This window comes from Syngnathus floridae, chromosome 4 (assembly GCF_059516105.1).
Source record: "Syngnathus floridae isolate MCC-2025c chromosome 4, RoL_Sflo_1.0, whole genome shotgun sequence".
In the NCBI taxonomy this organism is placed as follows: domain Eukaryota; kingdom Metazoa; phylum Chordata; class Actinopteri; order Syngnathiformes; family Syngnathidae; genus Syngnathus; species Syngnathus floridae.
Genome location: NC_142416.1, coordinates 11,605,432 through 11,626,544, shown reverse-complemented (window position 1 = coordinate 11,626,544; position 21,113 = coordinate 11,605,432). Strand labels below are relative to the sequence as shown.

Below are 21,113 nucleotides of genomic sequence, written 5' to 3'. Positions count from 1 at the left end.
CGTCATTTTTCAAAAATAAAACAGCGGAAAAAAATGTGCTTGTTTGCATGCTCGTTCAATGCAGCACATTTCATTCATGGCTGCATAAACAAACCCAATTAGCCAATACGATTTGGCTGAGAAGTCAAATAGAAATTGTCGTTACGTACAAAGAGGGAGGGGATAGAGGGACAGACTTGTGTGAGAGAAATCAACCATCATCATCTCCATCCATACAAGTTCTCCGCTTCATTCTCCCTGTCCTAACACATCGACCAGCAAAAAAAGGCTGAGGCAAACGGCTCAACTCAACGCCACCACGCGTTATCCCTCAGCGTCTGCTTACGCCTCTCTGGATTTAATCAACTTTGACAAACCAAATATCTCTGGAGAGTTTACACCACCATTTTGATTTGTCACTTGACTTCCAACAAGACAGCAAACTCGAGCACAGTCGATTCTCCAACTGTCATGTATTGGAGTGAATCTTAAATGATGCATGGGCACAGTAAAGAAATCTAATTGCGGAAATGTAGAGCAAAGCTGATATTTGAACACGTTACAATATTAAGCATATTAAAGAATTTTTGAAGCCTTTAAGCATTTTTACATTTTAAAATATTTCCAGCTCTGCCACCACATGCAATAGCAACTGAGGAGGGAAATTACTCATGCAAATAAATAAATAAATAAATAGATGAATGAATAATTGTAGTCTGGAATTATTTTGAGCCCACGCAGCACACAAGTCACAAAGAAATACAAATTATGAAAATAGGGCTTAAATGTGTATTTGAAATCTTTGACTTTTTTAATTTTGAATCATGAAAATATCTTCAATGTGACACATCAAGCTCTGTGTGCACAGTGAATGTGCTCTAAAACAAAGGGAACACTTTTTTGTCAAGTGCTTATTAGTGAGTATTTTTAAAACTTGTTTTTCTTACAACCATACTAATTTGTTGTAATAGTTTAATAGCTTATCAGTTACTGAAATTGCCATTTGATTTGAGCAACAGCTGTACTATTTCTTTGCTATGGTATGAAACGCTGTCTTTGACCGTAATATAAATCAAATCATGCATAATTTTACATCGCAAAGCATGGATTTAGAATTTGATTCATATAAAATTCACAAAACTGCATATTTATATTTCAAATATCATTTGATTATTTTAATAAGACCGTTTCGTCACCATCACTCTGGTTGTCTCTGAATAATGTGTTCACTGATGCTGACTGTGTGCGTTCACTGGTGCGTTCACGTACTCTTGCATGACAGCTTAAGTGGCTCCGTCTAACGGCACTGATGTTGCCTGCCATTTGCCTTCGGGGCTTTTCCTCATGCTTTCTCTTCCTTGCTGACTTTTAAAGTGTTTTTCTGACACCACTCCTACCCCCAACCCCTTGGAAATACGACAAACAAAGCATGACTTTAGAGAGAACAAGGCCACTGATCTCACAGTGTCTGTGTGGAGTCTTCCACCAAGCTAATCCACCTTCCTGTCACTGCGCTATCACTAAAATTTATCAGAAAATAAAAACATTTATTTATTTAGAAACCCTTGTGATTTCAGTCAGCCCTGATACAATAAGCGCTATAGAAAATAGATGGATCGATATAGTACAGCTACATGCTCCTACTATGAAAGAAGTCTAGTTTAAATGTGCTAATGTAGTCAAAGCCAAAGTCATAGTCAAAACAAAAACACCTGTATTGCTGAAGAAAGAAAAAAAACGTAAAATAGCTCATAGGAAACTAGTACTAATTGGAAACAACCACACAATCCTCACATGTCTATTGCATTTTATTGAATTTGTATACAAAAAGCTTTGTGTTTGGAGTGTCTGGACACCCGACAAATGGGAAATTTTGGTTATCTGCCTAATTGTGAAAATGTGTCTGTAGGTTCTGCACTTCTTTCCCACTGTTACAGATCAGTTTGTAACTGTTTGCCCACTTTCTACACCAGCAATTTAGTAGCAAGCCAAATTAAGTTGCAGACCAAAGAAACACTTTGATGACAAAGCACAATCAGGTCAGGCACCATCCAAGCGACAGATCCGCCCCCAAAATGAGCCAATTACAACATGGCAAGAAATATGCTACAATGGCATGTCTGTAATTCTTGGTCCTTTGATGACAAAATGAAATGAAGCTTCATGAAGCACTTGTGATGTGATGAGATGGAGCTCTTGGTTTGAACGCTAATGCAATGGAAATGTATTAAATTTCTACAGCGTTTTTAAATCAAGATTGCATACCTAGAGGAGTCCAAAAATATCACGTGCTTCATGAAGCTTCATTTGTCCATCACTGGTATTTAACAGCCAGACAGAAATGTTCACTTTTAAACTGTGGGGGCAGAAATGTTCTCATTTAGTTTAAACTGATTACAAATGGCAGATATTGGGGGGACATGCAGAAGAGGGCAAATACTGCTCAGAAAACAAGTCAATTCATTTGAAGACTTCATATATACACTATGCACATTTCTCTTTTCAAAAATGTTAACCGTCACAAGAAAGAGTTTGTTAGTAACATTGAGTTTTACTGAGCTTGCTCTTTTGTGGATTAAATATGCTTGAAATTTTTAATCATCACATGTATCTGATCCCCGAAGAGCCCACTCGAGCCAACTGTTTAGCTGCTACATATAATTTGCATGGTCTATTTCTCAAGATTACATGAGGAACAGGAGGCAAAACAAGCCTCGGGGTAACAACAACCAAAAGGAATTCCATTTTAATGCTCATATTCCATAAAAATAAAATGGGTCGGAAAAATTGAGTCAGGCGCAATAAATGATTTTACTTACTGTATACGGTAGGTGATCGTCACTCAAAACTGCAGTAAAGATTCAAGCAAAACAATACATTTGCTATCAAAGCATTGCATGCTCAGTCTAAAATATAAACAAGAAAAAAAACATAATACATATAATGTGTTAAACATACAGAGAGTTCTGTCTATTAGATTTGTACTTTTCAGTATCTTTATGTGACAGCTTTAGACAGAGTTTGCCCTCGCAAATCAGCTTAATCACACACAAATGGTGCATGGCTGTGTCCAATTTCACACGTACTTTTCCTGCTTACGGCAATACTGCCCTAACCTCTGACCCTTCAGCAACCAGAGACTTGATGTTGCGGTACATCAATGGCTGCAATATCCAAACTAAATCAAAAGCAGGTACAGTCTGTTAAGAACTGTTGAACATTGAAATTAATATTCATGAGGCCGTATAGGATATACTTACAAGGAAATAAATCTCATCGTACGGCACAGGCAAAACCAGGCTGACATTATATACTGAATGAAATGTTTTGACAACGTTAAAAATAGGTCAATTAAAAATGTGCAAACAGTCAAACATGCATGGGGAAGTGTTTTGAATTCTAGGAATGGACTCTGTAAACGCAAAAAGCAGAACAAGGTCCAAATAAACTCAACACTGGTGAAACTGTCATTTGACCAGACCTTAAGCTGGCAAATTAGTTGTGGGGTCAGACCCCAACTATGTTCTATTGTCTCACTTGACACCAGTCCGTCATGCTTCTGTAGAGAAAATCAAATAAAAAAAAACAATAGCAGCATAACAGGAAAGATCAGTCAATGCTTTAGCAAATCCTCGTGATGTTCATTGTTCGGATCATGGATGGGTAACCAGGACAGTGTTTAGTAAAGGAAGTGACTCACAGAGTGTGTGCGTGCTTCTCTCAGCCCTAAATGGGCAGAGTAAAGGGAGTTAAAGCAAAACATGAAGATTGTAATAATATGAATATTTCATTTGTATATCATACAGCTTGCATTTGTCACATTACACTCTAGTGATGTCTTGATCGATACTTAACAAAAGGTTAGTGTGAAGCTGATCATTGTGGCCTGAGAGGCTTCCAGCAGATTATGGTTTTACCGGTTGAGGATTACAAACATTCATTGCTAACTAACACTAAAAAGAACCTGAGCAGCATGTGCACATTTTCCTTTCCCAGCATTCTCACACACATCTCTCTCAGTTACTTGTTCAATCCTTAACTTGCCGCCCCCGCACACAGTCCACTGTTCCCCTGCACACTTACTGTGTGCACATCCAGTGGAAGGTCCAAGCCTGTAATTGCTGCCTCTGTGGCGTGGACAGACAGGCGGTCTGGGGATTGGAGATGACACGCACCCATTATTAGTGAACCAAGCGCTGTTTTTGTAATTACCGTGGGTTTGGCTGAGCACAGTGAATCAGATTCTGAGATTCTCTATTCAGGAGCCGTTTCAACTCCATCTGGCTGCACAGCTTCTGTTGGCCCCGGCCTAAACAGTGCTGGGCTGTGCCTGGAGCCTGAAAAAATCCGCTTGATGGTGTTAGGAAAGGGTAAGTGAGGGCCTTTGTTTTTCCAAGAGTCAATATTTTACCATGGAGAAAGAAAGTATTGAAGCGAAAATTCTACCTGTCGCTGAGCAGAATTGGACATTTGAGATTGGGCATGATCAAAAGTAAAATTCCTGACCTCGCACCCAACAACAAACATGCATTGTGCACACATGTATTTACAGTGCTTCACTCATTTATCTCACGACCTGTCACATAAAACAACCACCGAGTCTGTTCTTAAGTTCAGTGAGCTTGGCTGTTTTACTATTTCGGAGCGAATGAGTCATTTCAAACTGAATTCAAATTTTTATGCTAAAATTTGAGAGAGCCCACTGCTCAAGAATTAAGCAAGAATATTTGACCACTATTGTTTTCTTTCACTGGAAATAACTTTAATTTAAGATTTTGGTGACCAACAGAGTGGAACACTTGAGACCCCAAAAAATTGTTTTTTTATGCTGATTGAAACTAAACTTGGCTTGCTGATTCCGTAATTGCAGTCAGTTATATTTTATCTCCATAGCTTAGTCTTCAGATAAGCACATTTCACCGATTAGTCGAATAGGATTGAACTCTTCTACAGCTACATGGCAACTTGTTTGTGCGGTCACAATTTAGAGAGGTGCAGCTCCCAATAGATTAGCACTATCAACATCGAGCAAACACAAAGATAGCACAGTAGCAATTAAGAGGAGTAGTGTTACCTTTTCTATTAACCACATTATAACATTCTAACGTCTATTTCATTTTTGACCGCTGACAATTAGTTAAAAACAGTCATCAGACCTAATTCAACAAAAAAGTGCTACCAATTAAAGTATACATTTGAAAATGTATATAGATAATAATCATAATTAAGCAGCAGTTTAGTTTTAAATCATGGCTTGTTGAAAAAAAAGGAAAAAAAAAAGTTTTGGGGGATGTTAATTTAGGTAAACTCTTCCATAAGGAATTACTTTGGTCTGATACATTTGTGCCTACTGTATGTCCAGGTAGATGAGTTCCCATCAAGTCTAGACATACAGATTAGTTCTGCCCAATAGGTCAGCAAGAGAGCTGGGCTTCCACTGAAGCATGAGCAGTTGAAATCTTGTCTCTACAGTATGGCACTGGGGCTGAGGTTTGGTGCTGCTCTGCCGGCAGTCAGTGGCTATTGCGTACCTGAAATCTACATGATAGTAATGAAAGATGGCAGCTTGGAGGCCAGAGCCCATACAACTTTTTCAGCCCTCTTCGAGTAATTGGTGACCCCTGAACCTGCCCTTCGTATAAAAGGAGGAAAGGAAGGGTGACACGGGGGAGGAGGGGAGCGCAGGACAAGGAATAGTCAACAGAGACACTGGAGAGGGGAAACAGGTTTGGAAAAGAGGAAAAGGGGAGACAGAAGGCTGGAGAAAAGAGAGAAATTGAGGAGACACAAGCTGGGAGGAAAAGGTTAATCTCTTTTAAGTGTGGATAGTCTGAAAGTTCAATGGAGACAGAGAAAGTCGTTGGTTCCAGTTGTGTCCATCACACTTTGGGGGTAATGGGGGGAACCGTCAGCTCATGTCTGTCCTCACTTCCTATACTTTTAAAGTTCAAAGACTCACTCAAGAAATGTATTAAAATCTGGGATAACAAAAGAAAACTTATGTGCAGTCCAATGCAATGAATCTATTCAAAGTACATTTAATTCAAGTCGAGTTTTTTAATGTAGTGTGCAAATAAAAACTGAGACAATGTGAGCTTTAAAAATCTAATAAACAATAAGCCTTATCTCCTCAAATGTCAATGAAGCTTATTAGGCCTTAAATTGTACATACATTTTTTAAATTCAGCTCATGTAACACAAGTTGTTAATGATGCATTTGAGTTGAGCTAATACTAAGATTTCCTTGGGGGTGGATATCTCAGGGGGTTCACAAAACAACAAGACAAAATTACAAATCCGAAAAAAAATCTTCAGAATACTTTGATAAAGCTTCACGATATGTTCCCTACAAGCAACGTGTGGAAATATCAAAAAGAATTACCGAAAATCAGAAAATACTCAAAAGTCAAGCGTATCTCAGAGGGGGTAGAGTGCCCCCGTGCCACCCCCTCTAACTCCACCAGTGACTGTACCGTAAACTTCTAGATGATGGTATGATGTTTATTGTTGCTACACAAGAGACGTTACGATTTTGATCAGTCAATTCTTTCACCCTTCACGTACCACACTATGAAATACATATGAAAGAAACTATGTGATTGTTATCATATATTTTTGTGTTTCCAGTTTTGAAGCTATCTGTTCCTCACCCGAATTGCACTGTGTTCCTCATCTTTGCTTTATCTGTTGGCAGTGCACATTAATCTGTTCCACTGCATTCATTGCTCCAACCCCGTCTGTGTGGGTTTTTCTATGCAGTATGAATCCATTTGTCTCCACTGACGGAAAATAATTGCAAAGCAAACAAATCATCTCTGCCACACTGAGCAGGCCTCTACTCCTGGGGCATAACAGCTAGATAGCTACAGGAATGAAAGACTGAGAGCAGCGAGAGAAAAAGAGAGCGATGGACAGAGTTCAGAGCAAAGTGGTTTGGCATTTGCATTATATATGCTGAGTGTTAAAAAGTGTTAAGTTACAGAAAGTGATGCAGTCAGATTGAAAGTGACTACATGGTGCATTGGGGAGTCCAAGTAAAGAGAGAGAACTTCAGTCGGAGTCTGCCCGACCGAAATTCACTCCAAGCGCATAAGGAGGAGACATCTGGGAACAACACACTGTCTTGGAAAGAGGATAATTATAGCACAATTCAAAAGTGGCCTTTTCAAAGAGCGAACACGCGAACGCCGCAACACTCCTCGCCCGCTCCGTTCGAGGCAGTCGGGAAGAACAGAATTCCATTTTAAGAGAAAACATGAACAAGATGAATTCAAGTGTGACGTGTCATTGAGGTTTGCCACACCCATATAAACACATCATTACGAGCATTTAAAGAATTACAAGTAGCATTCATTCTACCAGAACCCATTGTGAAAACACCACTTAAGCTTAACATCCACCCACACCAATATTCACAGAACTGTATTTCAAGCAAAAAGTCAGATGGCAGTGTTTCAACACATCCAAAGCCAACAATGTGCATAATTGGTGATTCAAATATTCTTTTTAGTTATCTAAGAAATTTTAACATTTGGCTACCTTATTATATACGTATCATGCTCAGCCCGACGCAGATTAAAGATTAAAAGATTTGAGACTTGGCAGAAAATAATGGATGTTTCTACTTTCTATCAATGTGACAGACACATAGAAAAAATACCTTTACTCTTGGAACACGTCAACACATTCAGTTTGACTTTCAAAGGCTTCCTGCTAGAATTAGATCCACAGTGCAACTTTCACTCTAATGTTAATGCTGAGAATTTAGTGAGATTTTTGATCAGGATGAACTAGTGGCAGCAAAGGTTAAAGTAAAGCCAGTCTTGTGGGATCTATTGACAGTTGACACTGTTTTGTTTTTATCCCCCTGGTTTTTGCAACAACAAAACGTTCTGGCTTCCATGTATTGGACGGCTGAGCTCACATACATTACATACTACTCCAAACAATGACTTCTTCATGCACCATTTCTCTTTACGCTTAAACATGAACAGCAGTGGAGCCCAAGAATGAAAGTTTTTTTATGTACTGTGGACACTTGACGTTGGTTTTTTACCTTGTTTGCGGCAACGGGAAGTAGGAAGTGAATGCAAGGAAGCGCACCAAGAAGCGCAGGTGAATTAAATGGGAGTGTGCGAGGAACAATAAAGAAGTCCCAACACAAATCCATTGCAGTGATAAAATAGCTACCATATCATGTTGAAATTATTTTTTTAAAATTCTGAGAAATGCAATGTACTTGGTCAACACCGCAGAGCTAAGATTTGATTGATTAGTACTGTATCCTTCTCACACAGATCCCTTCATGTTTTAATAATGCCAGTCAATAACAATATTAGCAGTGTGTGCGTGTGCACCTTTGCATTTTTTTTTGCTCAATTAGCTTATTATAAAACGTATGTAATGTTAAACGGAAATAAAATCTTCACGCCATAATTATATAGTTACTATACGTGCTTACCTTATCTACTGTATTTCATTAGTCCGGTCCGTATTGTGTGTTCAGATAAAGCGTTAGTTTCGGATAAATTGAGTCTCGCGTTACAATGGCGTCCTCTGTTGGTCATAGTTTGCATCGACCTGTAGCGATGAGGGACTCGATGTGGCGACCCCTGATGGGAGAAGCCGAAAGTCACTAAATTTGACACAATTTGAATACTTCATTACTTCATTTGGATCTCAATACAATGAATTATCCAGCCATACCAAAACTTGTGCGTGGTGAATGTATTGTATTCTAATCCTACATTTACAAGTTGATACAAGTTGTATTGCATAGTATTTTTAATATGATTATTTAAGAAACTATTAACAAACATTTTCCAAGTATCTTGCATGTTTTATTTTTTATAAGGAAAACAAAGCAAAGCATCTCTTTAAGTGGCATAACGTTAGTACTGCTAATTAGGAGGACAAATGTCAGTGTTGTGCTCAGTATAAAAAAGGCTGCTACGCTTCCAGGCTTTTGAGACTTGGATGTTGTAGAAAATGCACACAAAACATAAGGAATAACCATTAGACTGTAAAAACAAAATGAGCACATTTTATGCAGCTGCCAATACATATGTGTCTGTCATCATAATAGTGCATGTCATTCTTTTCAGATGTCATCGCCTTCAAATGCTCACTTGAATTACATGTGATGCCTGGTTGAAAATAGTTTTGCCAAGTCAAGTCTGTTCAAAAGTATTAAACCTGTGCATGTGGTGTTGAAATCAATGCTAATACATCTCAGCTGACCCCCCAAAAAATGCATCCAAAGATCCTTTTACAGTGGTACAATAAGACCCGTGTTGTTCTCAAGTGAATTTAGACACTTCGCAACAGCCAGTTTGGAGGTGAGATGCCAGACTGGGAGAAGTAAGACCACCACCATGGTTTTGTCTGCCGCTCGATCCCCCCCTCAACCACATCTGGCTCGGTGTAGCGTTCAAATTGATTGTAAGGGTCAAATCGATCCCATGTCTCTGTCATGGGGAAGAGGTGGTCATCAATAAAAGGCTTCAGGGGAACCTGGATACAAGATGAAGAAGATAGTGACAATAGAGAACACATTATCAATCCAAAGGAGCAGCACAGTCAATTGACCTTCTTTAAGACAAAGTCCACCCGTCCAGCCTTTTTCAGGTTCTGAGGCAGATGAACCCGTTTGCTGACCCTGGAGTAACCTTTAGCAGTTGCTGTCACAATGTGAGTACCGGGGGTAAGCAGACGCCAGTAGTCTCCACCTTCATCTGAAGTACGAGGGTGCAAGGGCAATGACATCAAACAGGCAAACAAGAACAGAGCCAAGTAGGAACAAGATGATATTGCAATTGTATTTTACCCGTGGTGACATCTTTCCGAATCCCTTTGACAGCGATGGTGGCATCTTTGATCCCATTGCCATCAACATCCTTTACAATCCCTTTAATCCCCCGATGAACCTGTATGAGCAGCCCAATGAAAAAGTGAATAGCATCTTTGTCAACACCACTGTATTTTTCCATAGTGTCATTCCTGGGAGCGATTCACATGCAATTAATTTCTAACAAAACAATCAGCTACACTTGCCGACTCTACAAATTTGAGCAAAGCTTCTTTGTTCCTCTTCCATTCGGGGTAAAGCTCCACCTCCGAGGGGAATTTGTCACAGCCCAGCTCTACTGTGATCTCCAAACAATTTGTGTGCAGATAGTTAAAGTCTGACATGCCTGTAAAAGAGAAATATTGCATGTAGTACTGTGTAAAAGGCACCATTAGAGTGTTTTGAAATATAATTTTTAGATCACTCTTGTCAAAACACATTTTTACAAACTAAGAGAATGAGACAAGGTAGCTACCGTATTTTCCGGACTATAAGGCTCACCAGACTATAAGGCGCACCATTAATGCATCATGTCAGATTTTTAATCCAAATCAAATCATTCTCCATTTTATCTTTTTTATTTCAACTTCAGACGCAGCAAATTACTTTATAATCACAAAATAATGATCCATAGTCTTTTTGATTCATGATTCATAGTCTTCAGCGAGCCACCCATGATTGATTTGACACAATGCTTCGGGCCAGTTTAAATTTAGGAATTTGGGCCATATATAAGGCGCACCTGACTATATTTTGAGAAAACGTTACGGTAGTTATTTTTAGATAAACAGACAATTAAGCACTTTTAGATATAGTGCTGAAGGTATCACTGTGCCATTGGAAAACATGCTCAAATAACAATCTTCTCTTTCTTACTTCCAGGAAAACTGTACCACAGTGCCCCATTGATGATGCCCTTAGTTCGGTAAAAGCGTGCCCCACACCTGTCTGTGTCAGTGTCTGACATGGTGGTATGGGCGTCTGCGTAGGTACGAGCCAGTTGCTTAAACACCTGCAGGTGGGATGGTTAGTGAGAGCGCTCCATCAATAACTATTTCCACATCATTCTTCCATTTTATTCAATCATTACCCGTTCATCTTGAGTGGGTGAAAACATCTTCTCGTCCTGTGGGTGTCTGGAGTAGTCGAAGGGATAAGAGACTACTAGCTCACCTCCATGGAGGCTGGCTGACTGGACAAAAGGAATTGACCTGCTCCACTTCATCACTGCAAAGGTCTCTGGTGCCACCTACAGGGCATAACGTGTAATGTAGGAAATGTAATTATCAATAAATGTGATGGAATTTCATCTTACCTTCTCAAACCAATAGCCATCAGGAATCGGGATGTGGTCAGTGCGGTAGTGCCTGCTGCGACGATTCCGGTAGAAGACAGATGTGAGATCAGGAAAGTTGCGGTTCAGGTCAAGGTTCTGGGCGTTTGTGCGGCCATTAATCCAACCGTTCATCAAGTGCCCCTGAAACATTTATATTCAAACAACTAGAAAATTAAACCACATGGAAAAAAAGGGAGATCAATCATACTGATGATCATGATGAAGATGACAATGTGTTGATGTTAGAGGGAGCAGGCACCATTGAGAAAACTATTTGGCGATTAGTCAAGAAAACGTTAGACTATCTCGGTTAAGTCTATTGTTAACAAGTAGACAAGACCATATATCCGACAAAAGAAGTCCTATGTCAAATGGCATTTGATGACATTTGAGCATATGATCAGTCCTTTGAAAAAAAGTTGATACATGCAGAGCAGAAACACAGAATAGGAACTATCAGACGATCAGATCTTCAATTTCTTTTGCGCCAATTGTTTTCTGTATAATTTTTTTTCATGAATGGTGCTCTTGTGGACTGTTTTTTAAATTTAGATTCAATTTTGTTTCAACTAATGCTTTTTTTCTCCTGTTCTCTTTTCCTTCATCTCGTCTCCTCATTTTTAATCTCCATCTACTCTATTCTCTTCAGCCCTTTTCCTTGTGTCAACCAATCAGCTCCCTTCAAAATGTCAGCTGTAGGCAACGTCTCTGCGTTCTGCTTTCTTTTTGTCATTCGGTTCATTGTCGCTGTTATTTTATTTTATTTTTTCGAGGTGGGTGGACTTGGTAATTTTATTATAGTATGGGGGCATTCATTTTCCCATACCTTGCTTCATTGCATTCCGAATCTCAATTTATTTGCCGCTAAATTAATATAAGGAAATAAAACATGACATGAAACATGAAAAAATAGGGAAAAGTGACCTGCAGCAAAAAAAAAAAAAACTGTGCTAACGTTTAGCGAATGAAAGCGAAGAACGACATACAAACTAATTGATGAGATGCAAGAATCTGGAGGGAGTTAATTAATTGACACAAGGAAATGGGCTCACGACAACAGGTAAACAAGATGCAAGGCAGGACTCTGGAAAACAAGACTAAACCTACATCAAAACAAAGTCAACAAAAACACGTGTCGTATCAGTGTTAACATGCGTGAGAAAAGTCATGCTTTTATAATTATATCTGATGGAACTTTTGTTTGGTGGGTGGAGTTTTACAAATGCATAGCAGTCTAGAAAAGCATGGTGATGATGACAATCATGCTGAAGAAATACATTAAATGGTGAGTCGCTTACTGATTAGTAGAAAATAAAGTAGAAAATAAAGTGGCTTCTCCCACAACAATTAACAATATGTCAATTCTGCGGAAAAGTTCATAATTCATGACTCAATCTGGTCGTGGAAGGACCTGAGCATGTGGACAGACAGATTAAAAGAAAACAGATTGGGAGGTTGAACCTCTGAGTACTGCCATGAGTCAATGATTTCAGATGGTCTGCACTACTTATAGAGTAGTCACGTTTCAACATGGTGTGCAATTTTTACAATGTCATTTTAAAATAATGTTCTGTTTTTCAACAAAGGGATGGGTGTATTTTTTTATCCAGTTATTCAACTAAATTGAATCAATTATTAAAATAAACATATAGGCCTACAATGATTTGTGTAAATTTAAATAAGAACTGCATGTGTTAGCGTGCTTAAATGCACAGTGGAATAAATCTCATGTAGTGCTGTCATAGTTCAGAGACTTCAATAATATGAAGTTCTGACTTTACATGACATTGTGCCTAACCACCAGACCCTCCCATTTCAATTTGCCAAGAAATCATGTCATCAAATTAGCACTTCATGCCTTCACCCCTCCTCTAGAATAACAAAGCAGAGAGGACTGACAACGGATAATGGCAGTCTGTCTTTTTTTGTACTGTTAACAATATTTACTTCCTGGTTGGTGAGCTCCGGGTCATTTCTATCCTCTACCTCTGCAGCAGCAAGTTCGTAGCCGTCGGGGTTCATGGAGGCCAAGATGTGAATGCGGGTGGTGTTGATCAGGGCTTGTATGCGTGGGTTTCCCAAAGTATACTCCGAACACAAGTACTGAGCCAAGTAGATGAGCAGCTGCCGGCCCAGCACTTCATTGCCATGCATGTTGCCAATCAGCTTGACTTCTGGCTCCACTAAAGTATAAAGACAAATAGAAAATATTGTAAGAACTAGAATGGTCTGTGAACATTACAGCGGTATCGCCTTCAGAAGTTAGGTGTGGTGCTTAGTCACAATCCGAGCATCAATCGCTGATTATTGTAATTATTATTGGAGGTACAGGGGGAATTTGATAAATTCATCAACTGGTGTTAATGGTACAGTATTGTCAGAATTATGAACTTTTATATGTAGTATGAGTTTATAAATGTTAGTATTTGCTTGTTCAGACACTCTTCTGGGTTGTAAATTAAATTTCTTCTTCTTTGATTATTACGACATTTACATATACGTGCTTATTTAGCCAATCACTGATTTGAAGATTTTCTGACGCTACACGAGATCAAAATGTTGTTTGACTTTTAAAGACTATTTTTCCATATCATTTGTTTTACTCCCCATATTGTACTACTTTTGGGGTGTTTGACTTTGGAGGTTGAATTATAATTCAACAAACTGAAAAAGAAATGACATTTAGAGGAGAGATGGGCATCATAATCAAGACTTGATTAATTACCTGGTGCTCAGTTCCAACTAGTTAGTGCTCTCGAGGAGAACAAAATTACATCAACAATGTAAAGTTGAATTACAGCTACAATATGGCGATGTATTCTATACTTAATTTACAGTAAACTAACCCAACTACGTGTTTAACTTACATAGTTCATGCTTTCCAGGATTGTTGCTGAATTCGATGACCAGTAAATCTCGGCCCTCTGTGGTGCGGCCGATGCTGTAAGCATGTGAGATGTGGGAACACTTGGCTGCTGTCCTCTTCAGTAAACTGTACATCTGACTGTTGCTGGTGTGGGTGAACTGGATGATGGTGCTGGGCTTATCCGGTGAGAAGCTGGACCTTGTTTGCTCCTGTCTGGCTGAAGGGGATGGGATGGGTGCGAGAGGACTACATTTAGAATTCTGTTGGTATAATCTAAAAAGTGTAACAGTTCCTTACCTCTTAACGCCGCCAGTGGATCAAAGCAGCCCTCTTGGTCGCTTGCAAAGAAGCGGTCACAGTCCAGGAAGTATGGCCAGGCCATGTCTATAGCCTCAAAGGTGTGGCCACAGTCCTTCCTTAGGGCCTCACACGTACTGCGGCAGGGTCTGATAATCTTGTCATCCTGGCATGGAGACGCGAGAACTGAGCAGCCCACCAGACGGATGTCAGGGGTGCATTCTCCATTCAGCAGGCCATGGAGGACACTCAGGAGGAGGTACTCTGCCCCAGATTCGGCATCCATGCGAGTTTGATGGCCGAGGATGTTGGGAAACATTGTTCTGGAGCGGCAATAGAAGATTTAAACTTGAAAACATTGAACAGTTTGCTGGTTTGTTAGATAGCTGGCTCGTGCAAAAACTACATGAACGATTTCCAGGAAACTTAGGCGCTGAGGACAAAACTATTGGTAAGACTACAGATAGAAAAACCCAGAATAGGAATGGAATAGTCTTGGCAGAGGTCTGTGTTCTGGTTTTTATTCCAGCCACACATGCTCAGTTCTTGCTTACATTGTTTTAAAAACAAAGTCATTGCAGCTTAAGCCAGATAAAATGCAGCACCCTTTTAAAGCTCCACCCTATTTAGTCTCACTGTAGTGTCAACAGGGGCTGTTTTACCACTCTCCACAATAGCTGACAAAAAATACAATATAGTAATACACACTGCTAAAATAAAAATGAGGCCAACACTTAATCACAGGCCACAGAGACCTCCACGTGCTCACCAGAAGTAACCTGGCTGCTTTTGGGCAGCAAGATAAGATCCTAAGATCCACTGCCAGAAAGGCTGGGGCCCTAGTTTCCTTGCGGGGAGTGCATACAGACAAGTTGAGGCCACACACCCTGCCATGTTATTAATATGTTATTAGACGAAATTTGCATACTTAATTAACTTTGATTGGAGAATGATTCTGAATCTGGATCAGATTTGGGTTTACACTGAACATTCCTCTACTACAGCCTCAACAAATGATACAATGCACTCAATAATTTTTTTTAATTCTAATATTTTATCGTATGTATATATCTGTTAGTTGAAGAGCATTTTATATAACCAGTGAGTAGATTTACCAAGCAAGGTGATACTGTGCAGAGGACACTGGGGCTGCTTTCTTTGGTGTTAAGTGATAGTACCAGCCTCTAGAACTCACCTAGTGTATCCCACATCATTACAGTAGCTCAGATGCAACTCTGTGCAGGTAGCTGCAATGAACAAAAACATGTTATCACACAAAATGCATGTACGTTTAGTCAGTGAGTCAGTCAGTCACAGAATGCAGGCATACTATAAACAAACAACCAGTCACACCATGGAAAGTTTTAAGTTAGCCTAACATCTTTTAGAATGGAGTAATCAGACAAAACTATGAGGCAGTGTGAACTACTAACATACTGCGTTGTAATTTATATGATAAAACAATATACATATATAGAAAATATATCAAAACGAACATAGGGTTGCAATGTATCCAGATCTAGTTTGTTTGTTGTTTGTTTCCAATCATTAATGAATGAAAAAGTAAGTTTATCTTAGATGATTGATGTTGATTTACTTACGTTTTGTTTCGGTCACATTGTTATTGCATCTTCCTGGATGGGAGAGGGAAAAAGGCCACACATGAAATTGGATGAAATAAAGCGACGTAACATATATATATATATAAACGCTAGAGGACGCCATTTATCTATACAAATTAGAACATTAGCTGTATTTTGAAGTTAATTTTTTGTGGATAATTTTAAAGCTTTAGAAATAGATTATACTCAATTTATACTCAATTTGAGGCAGAGCTTAAATCTACAGCCAAATATACATATACTGTGGCTAAACAAAAGAATGGTAGATGAATGCGCAAACAGCGCAGTGTAATCATATGCTGAATTCAACGGACCGCATATAGACAACCTTATAATGATGCGCCTATTGTTCCTAAAAGGCGTGAAAAAAACATTTCAATTAACTCACCCAAAAGTTCGTCTCCTGGATAGCAGGTCTGCTGTGGTGCGCACCAACAACTTTCCGTCAAAGCCAAAAACACCCCCCAAAGTCCTAAACGCATGTTGTCTTTTTTTTTACGTAGACTTTTTGACAATTGGGTGATGTGGCAGCAGCGAGTTGCGAGTCACAACTTCTTGAAAGCAGGACGCTAATTACAACCCGCTGCAGGGAAATCTCCTCCTTTGTTTGTGCAGCGCATCCCTGACCCAAAAGAGCTGAGCCTGGCCAAGAGTGGCTTTACTGCTGCACTGATCATATTTCACTGCGCCGCTCACTCCGTCTGGGTGTTGGGGGTGGAGAGGGAACGAGCGTACGTGGTTCACTCATTGAAGTTGAGTTCAAACCTGCAACACAGTCATCATTGTCTCAAAGCTGGCAGAAAATCTGTGCAGAAAAACCAATTTATTTTTAGTCATTCCCTTCTTAACAACAATTGTGCGTTAGTTGGGCCCTTAAATATTTGGCTGCCAATACTTTTCATGACTTCTAATTTCAATTTTATTATTAGAAAATGCTGTGTCTATTAACAATCAAGGCAGGGACAAAAAATTTAGTTAAATTACACAAAACCACATACTTGTATGAAACTTTGTGGAGACATATAACCCCTTGCATAATCCATTGAATCAGTTCATGTCGATCTGAATGAAAATGCAGATGGAGGAATTTGTTTGCTTTTGCCAACCACTCACCAGAGAATCCAAATAGTTGCATCAAGTCCATACAATTCTAAAATTTTGTGATCTAGGAGATAGCCTGCTCACGACAGGCACACAAACATATGCATTGTAAAAAAAATAAACACAACCTGTATTTTGGGGTGCAAAAACATGTATTCAAGTTAGAACAACTGTAAAATATGAATTACTGCATGATATGTATGGCAACAATGCGAGTTGCAAGTTGTTTGCTGAGTTGTTTTTACTTATGTAAGTATATTTTTACAAGTTGGGTCTCTCAATTAATTTACACACATTAATTCCAAGACCACCATGTTTTTAGTGGATTAAAAGACACAGTTTATTCTTGAAACGTGAATTTGTGTTGTCTTGTGGTACAATCACACAAATTGAAATGCATGGCACTGGACACAATATTAAAAGTCAATTCAACTGTTGTCTGAGTCTACATTATAAGATTTTATGTACATGAACAAGATTTCTTTAAAATTTCAATGTAACTGGAAATGTACAGTACAATAACATTTATGATATAAATGCAAAATGTATAGGTTCGTGTACATTTGCTTGTGTGAAGAAATCCTTGTCAGTGCCTCTGCAGGAAAACTGATCAGCCCTATGGAAATTAACAGTCTGTAGCCTTTAAAAGGATCTTTGGCACTCATCACAACAATGCCTGCCTGCCTGCCTGCATTCAGCATACATTGTTAGTACATGTCCTTGACAAAAACAATTGGTCACACTTTCTTCGAGAAGCACGTGACCAAGCCCTCGGGGGAAATGTCCTTGAGCAGCATACAGGTTCTCGTCCATTTGCTCCTGAGCTACTTTCGTCTAAGCATTGCACAGAAGGTGTGCCGTTGACACCTCATTAGAAAGAGCTGCACACTGAATTCATGTTGTTCTAGCGCAGTTGTCTTCTGTAGTGTCAAATGTGCTGCTCCAGCTGCTGGTAGACAGTAAGTAATGATCCTTTCTGAAAAAGCGTCCAATGATACGAACCAGGACTTTTCTGTACTGATGCCGCAGTAGACAGTAGACAAATGGGTCACTTGAAGCCTTGGCATAGCACAGACATTTGGTGATGATGCCCCAGTACTGTGGGATGTGCACAGAGGGCAACAACTCCACTAACCTGCAAGAGGGAAGACAGGGGTTTATATTGTTTTGAAATTTGCACAAATATTTTGCTTATCTCATGTAGGCAAAATAAGAAGTAGCTACAGTGGGCGAAATGCATTGTTAAATTAATACCTCTCTGATTGCATTCGTCACAACATGAATATAGTCAATCTCCATTAGCCCGGTGCTTCTCAGTTATTTTGTTTTACACCTCCCTAAGGCAGTGCTTTGCAATTCTTTTTCGTTTTTCGTTATACCACCACCCCCAGTAAGAAGGAAATATATCACGCCCAGCCTTACTCTCTGACGCAACTACGAGTATTGTCATTAGAAAAGAAATATTTTCTAAATACACCTTTGTAGAGGAGCTAATAGTTTGAAAATGAGAGTGCCACTGCTACCTAGTGTAGTAAATGTGCAATTTCCACTTAATTCTAGTACAGTGTGAAAAACTCAAATTCATTTGTCTGTAATACTGCTATAAATACCCCCCTACATAACACTGTATTTGGCATAAAAATGAAAAAATAAAGAAATGTAGATCAATTTACAACAAAGATATTTTTTCATTTCCTATTTTTCTTTTCATTCTGAGAAATGTTTTTTTTCCATACTGTTGCTTAAGGGTTCGGTCACTGCTTTTCATATCTCCTACTCTGTGCACAGTGTGTCCATGGTTGGATGATGGACAATATAAGAGTGCTGTTGCAAAAGCTAAATGATTCTCTTTCAACTCGTAAAACTAGAATGATTTTCCGGCGATATTCTTCATAAATACACGTTTTGTATGGAGAGAAATGTACCTCGGAATCTCGAATCAAAATAAAAAAAGAACAACAAATTGCACAGAAGAGATATTGTAAATTCATACTGTAATAGAATGCAATTTAATTTAGTCATTGCTAATATTCTTAGGTTTCTTGTTTTAATGTCAAACTCACTGTTGCTGACTAAGAGAAGAAAAATGATGGAAGCCCAAGACTTCATTTTCATTTTCTATTCAGCTTTTCTTCATTAGGATTTGTGTGCATTTAAAATCATACAAAGTTAGTCATTACCTTGTTATAACATATGGTGAATAGCAGAAGATGAAGGAACCTATGAAAACGCAAATTTTCTTTGTGGCCCTCTGCCTCCTCTTCTTCTGTTCTGCCAAACACCTTTCTTTCACACTGGGAAGACAAAGAAACATTCGTGCACACGTTACAAGCTATAAAATATTGACACGCTCGCTTAGTGGGAATTTGCTTGACACGACAACAGACAAGCATTTAAACTTCACCATGCTGTACCTGGGGTGAATGTCAACCAAGAGGAGCAGAGTTTGCACCGTGATGACGTCTATCCTCTTGCAGTGGGACTTGGCCACTCTCAAAACTTTGAGGTAGGAGAAGCAAAGCACTGCCAGACTGAAAGTGAAGCTGCAGCAATGGAGCAGCACTGTGAAGGTGGCATAGGCAGCCAGCTGTGACCTTCCATCTGCGGCCAGGTGAACAGTGCATGAAGCATACGTGTGGCTGTAGCCTCCCCAATCCATGAGCAGCTGAGTCAGAGAGAAGGTGAGGGACTGCAGCCAGGAATAGACCACCATCAGGATGGCATCCCTGTAGCGCATCTTACTGGAATAGCTCAGAGGGAACACGACGGCGATCCACCTGTCTAGGCTGAGAGCCGCCATGCTCAACATACTGTTGGTGATGAGGAAAGTCTCGGCAAAGCTGACCAGTTGGCAGAACGACTTCCCGAAGGGCTCTGCGCTTTTGGCCACCCCGAAAAAGGTGGCAGGCATGTTGATGAAAGCCAGGAGAATGTTGGAGAAAGACAGGTTGAGGACAAAGATTCCCGGCACGTGGGACCTCAACTCTGAGCTGTGGGTGAAACACAGCAGCACCGACATGTTGGTCACCAAGGAAACAACAGCCACCACCACGATGGATACTTCCAGAAGGAATTCGGGGATGGTCATCATTCGAGGTTCCGCTTTGCCAGCACTTGTGGAACAAAGTCCTACATGTTTGAGCTCCCCATCAGCTGAGACAGATTGCCACACAAAGTGCACATGTGGAGAGCTGTCCAGTGCTGAAACACCTAAACTGATCCCTTCTGGCATGAGCTGCCTCAGCTTCTCCCAATCACTCTTCTCACCTATTGTGGACTAACTGCAGAAAAGACCAGAGGAAAAGTGTGTGGACGGTGGTTTGCTCTCTCTCTCTTTCTATCTCGTGGCTTTCAAACATGCGCACTAGCCGGCGCCTCCTCTCACGCTGAAGATGCCGTGCGCCCTGCACGTGCAGCCGCTTGCTGGCTCATGTGACGCTTGAACAATATTCATGCAAGCAGCACTTAATATGGGCTTGTCAGGGTGTTTGCACCCTCATTTGGGATGTTTTCGACTCAAAAATTGTTTGGTTCCCAGAGGAATGCAACATCAAGCTTTACAGTGCATAGACTCACGAGATGTGCATGCTTTATATGAAAAACATCTGATCTGCTTTTGCAAAGAGGATGATCTCCAAGTATGACTAACATTGTCCTTGGCATAATAATGTACTAATGTGTTTTACTTATTACTTAGAGTGGCTAGACATGCCCTGCATCATACTAAGTGCTGTTTCTAATATTTTTTTCCCTGTCATGTATCAAAATAAGGCATATTAGAAACGATGATATGGTGTAATGGATATTACAAACACATTAATACACACATTGTAAAATTCTCTGATAGTGAGTAATATTTAGGTAAAAAAAAAGAACATTGTTAGCCCATGCAGGGGTACCTAATGTTGTGGCCGATGGCTGTATGTGTATAATGTGTGTTAACAGTAGATCATTCTTAACAGGCCTCAATTAAACAAAACATGATAACTTGACACAACTTGTGTGACCACCATGACAGATTGAGTTCAGGAAACAGCAGGTGAAATGTGGAAACTTGCTCGTCTC

At 39.7% G+C, this 21,113-nt stretch overlaps 2 protein-coding genes and 1 long non-coding RNA gene across 8 annotated transcripts in view; all 3 read right to left on the bottom strand.

Annotated features, from left to right (window-relative positions):
- The window catches only part of LOC148399107 (uncharacterized), a 44,945-nt gene extending 36,396 nt beyond the window's left edge, over positions 1 to 8,549 (bottom strand). For 2 of the 5 annotated variants that reach the window (XR_015858215.1, XR_015858211.1), the window contains exon 1: positions 8,036 to 8,094. This is a non-coding gene — a long non-coding RNA (uncharacterized LOC148399107). Of the gene's footprint in view, positions 1 to 2,244; positions 2,336 to 2,798; positions 3,002 to 8,035; positions 8,095 to 8,440 lie in introns of those variants that run through there. The other 3 variants (XR_015858213.1, XR_015858212.1, XR_015858214.1) reach the window with 3 other exon arrangements.
- Positions 8,550 to 8,797: 248 nt separating this feature from the next.
- On the bottom strand, positions 8,798 to 16,617 carry cpz (carboxypeptidase Z). Of its 2 annotated transcripts, none has more exons than XM_088374196.1 (13): positions 16,336 to 16,617; positions 15,927 to 15,959; positions 15,521 to 15,572; positions 14,326 to 14,648; positions 14,030 to 14,245; positions 13,110 to 13,345; positions 11,142 to 11,303; positions 10,917 to 11,075; positions 10,703 to 10,838; positions 10,033 to 10,172; positions 9,806 to 9,905; positions 9,568 to 9,713; positions 8,798 to 9,492 (listed from the first exon to the last, which is right to left on the bottom strand). In XM_088374196.1, the coding sequence occupies exons 1-13, from the start codon at positions 16,427 to 16,429 to the stop codon at positions 9,289 to 9,291; spliced, it is 2,001 nt and encodes a 666-aa protein (XP_088230322.1). In that variant the 5' UTR covers positions 16,430 to 16,617; the 3' UTR covers positions 8,798 to 9,288. The 2 variants fall into 2 exon arrangements, with proteins under 2 accessions (XP_088230322.1, XP_088230323.1); XM_088374197.1 differs by having other exon boundaries at positions 13,149 to 13,345.
- A 770-nt stretch (positions 16,618 to 17,387) lies between these two features.
- On the bottom strand, positions 17,388 to 20,366 carry gpr78a (G protein-coupled receptor 78a). The gene is made up of 3 exons (XM_088374198.1): positions 19,463 to 20,366; positions 19,229 to 19,342; positions 17,388 to 18,183 (listed from the first exon to the last, which is right to left on the bottom strand). Exons 1-3 carry the CDS (start codon positions 20,278 to 20,280, stop codon positions 17,943 to 17,945), a joined length of 1,173 nt encoding a protein of 390 aa, XP_088230324.1. The 5' UTR covers positions 20,281 to 20,366; the 3' UTR covers positions 17,388 to 17,942.
- Positions 20,367 to 21,113: the final 747 nt, after the last annotated feature.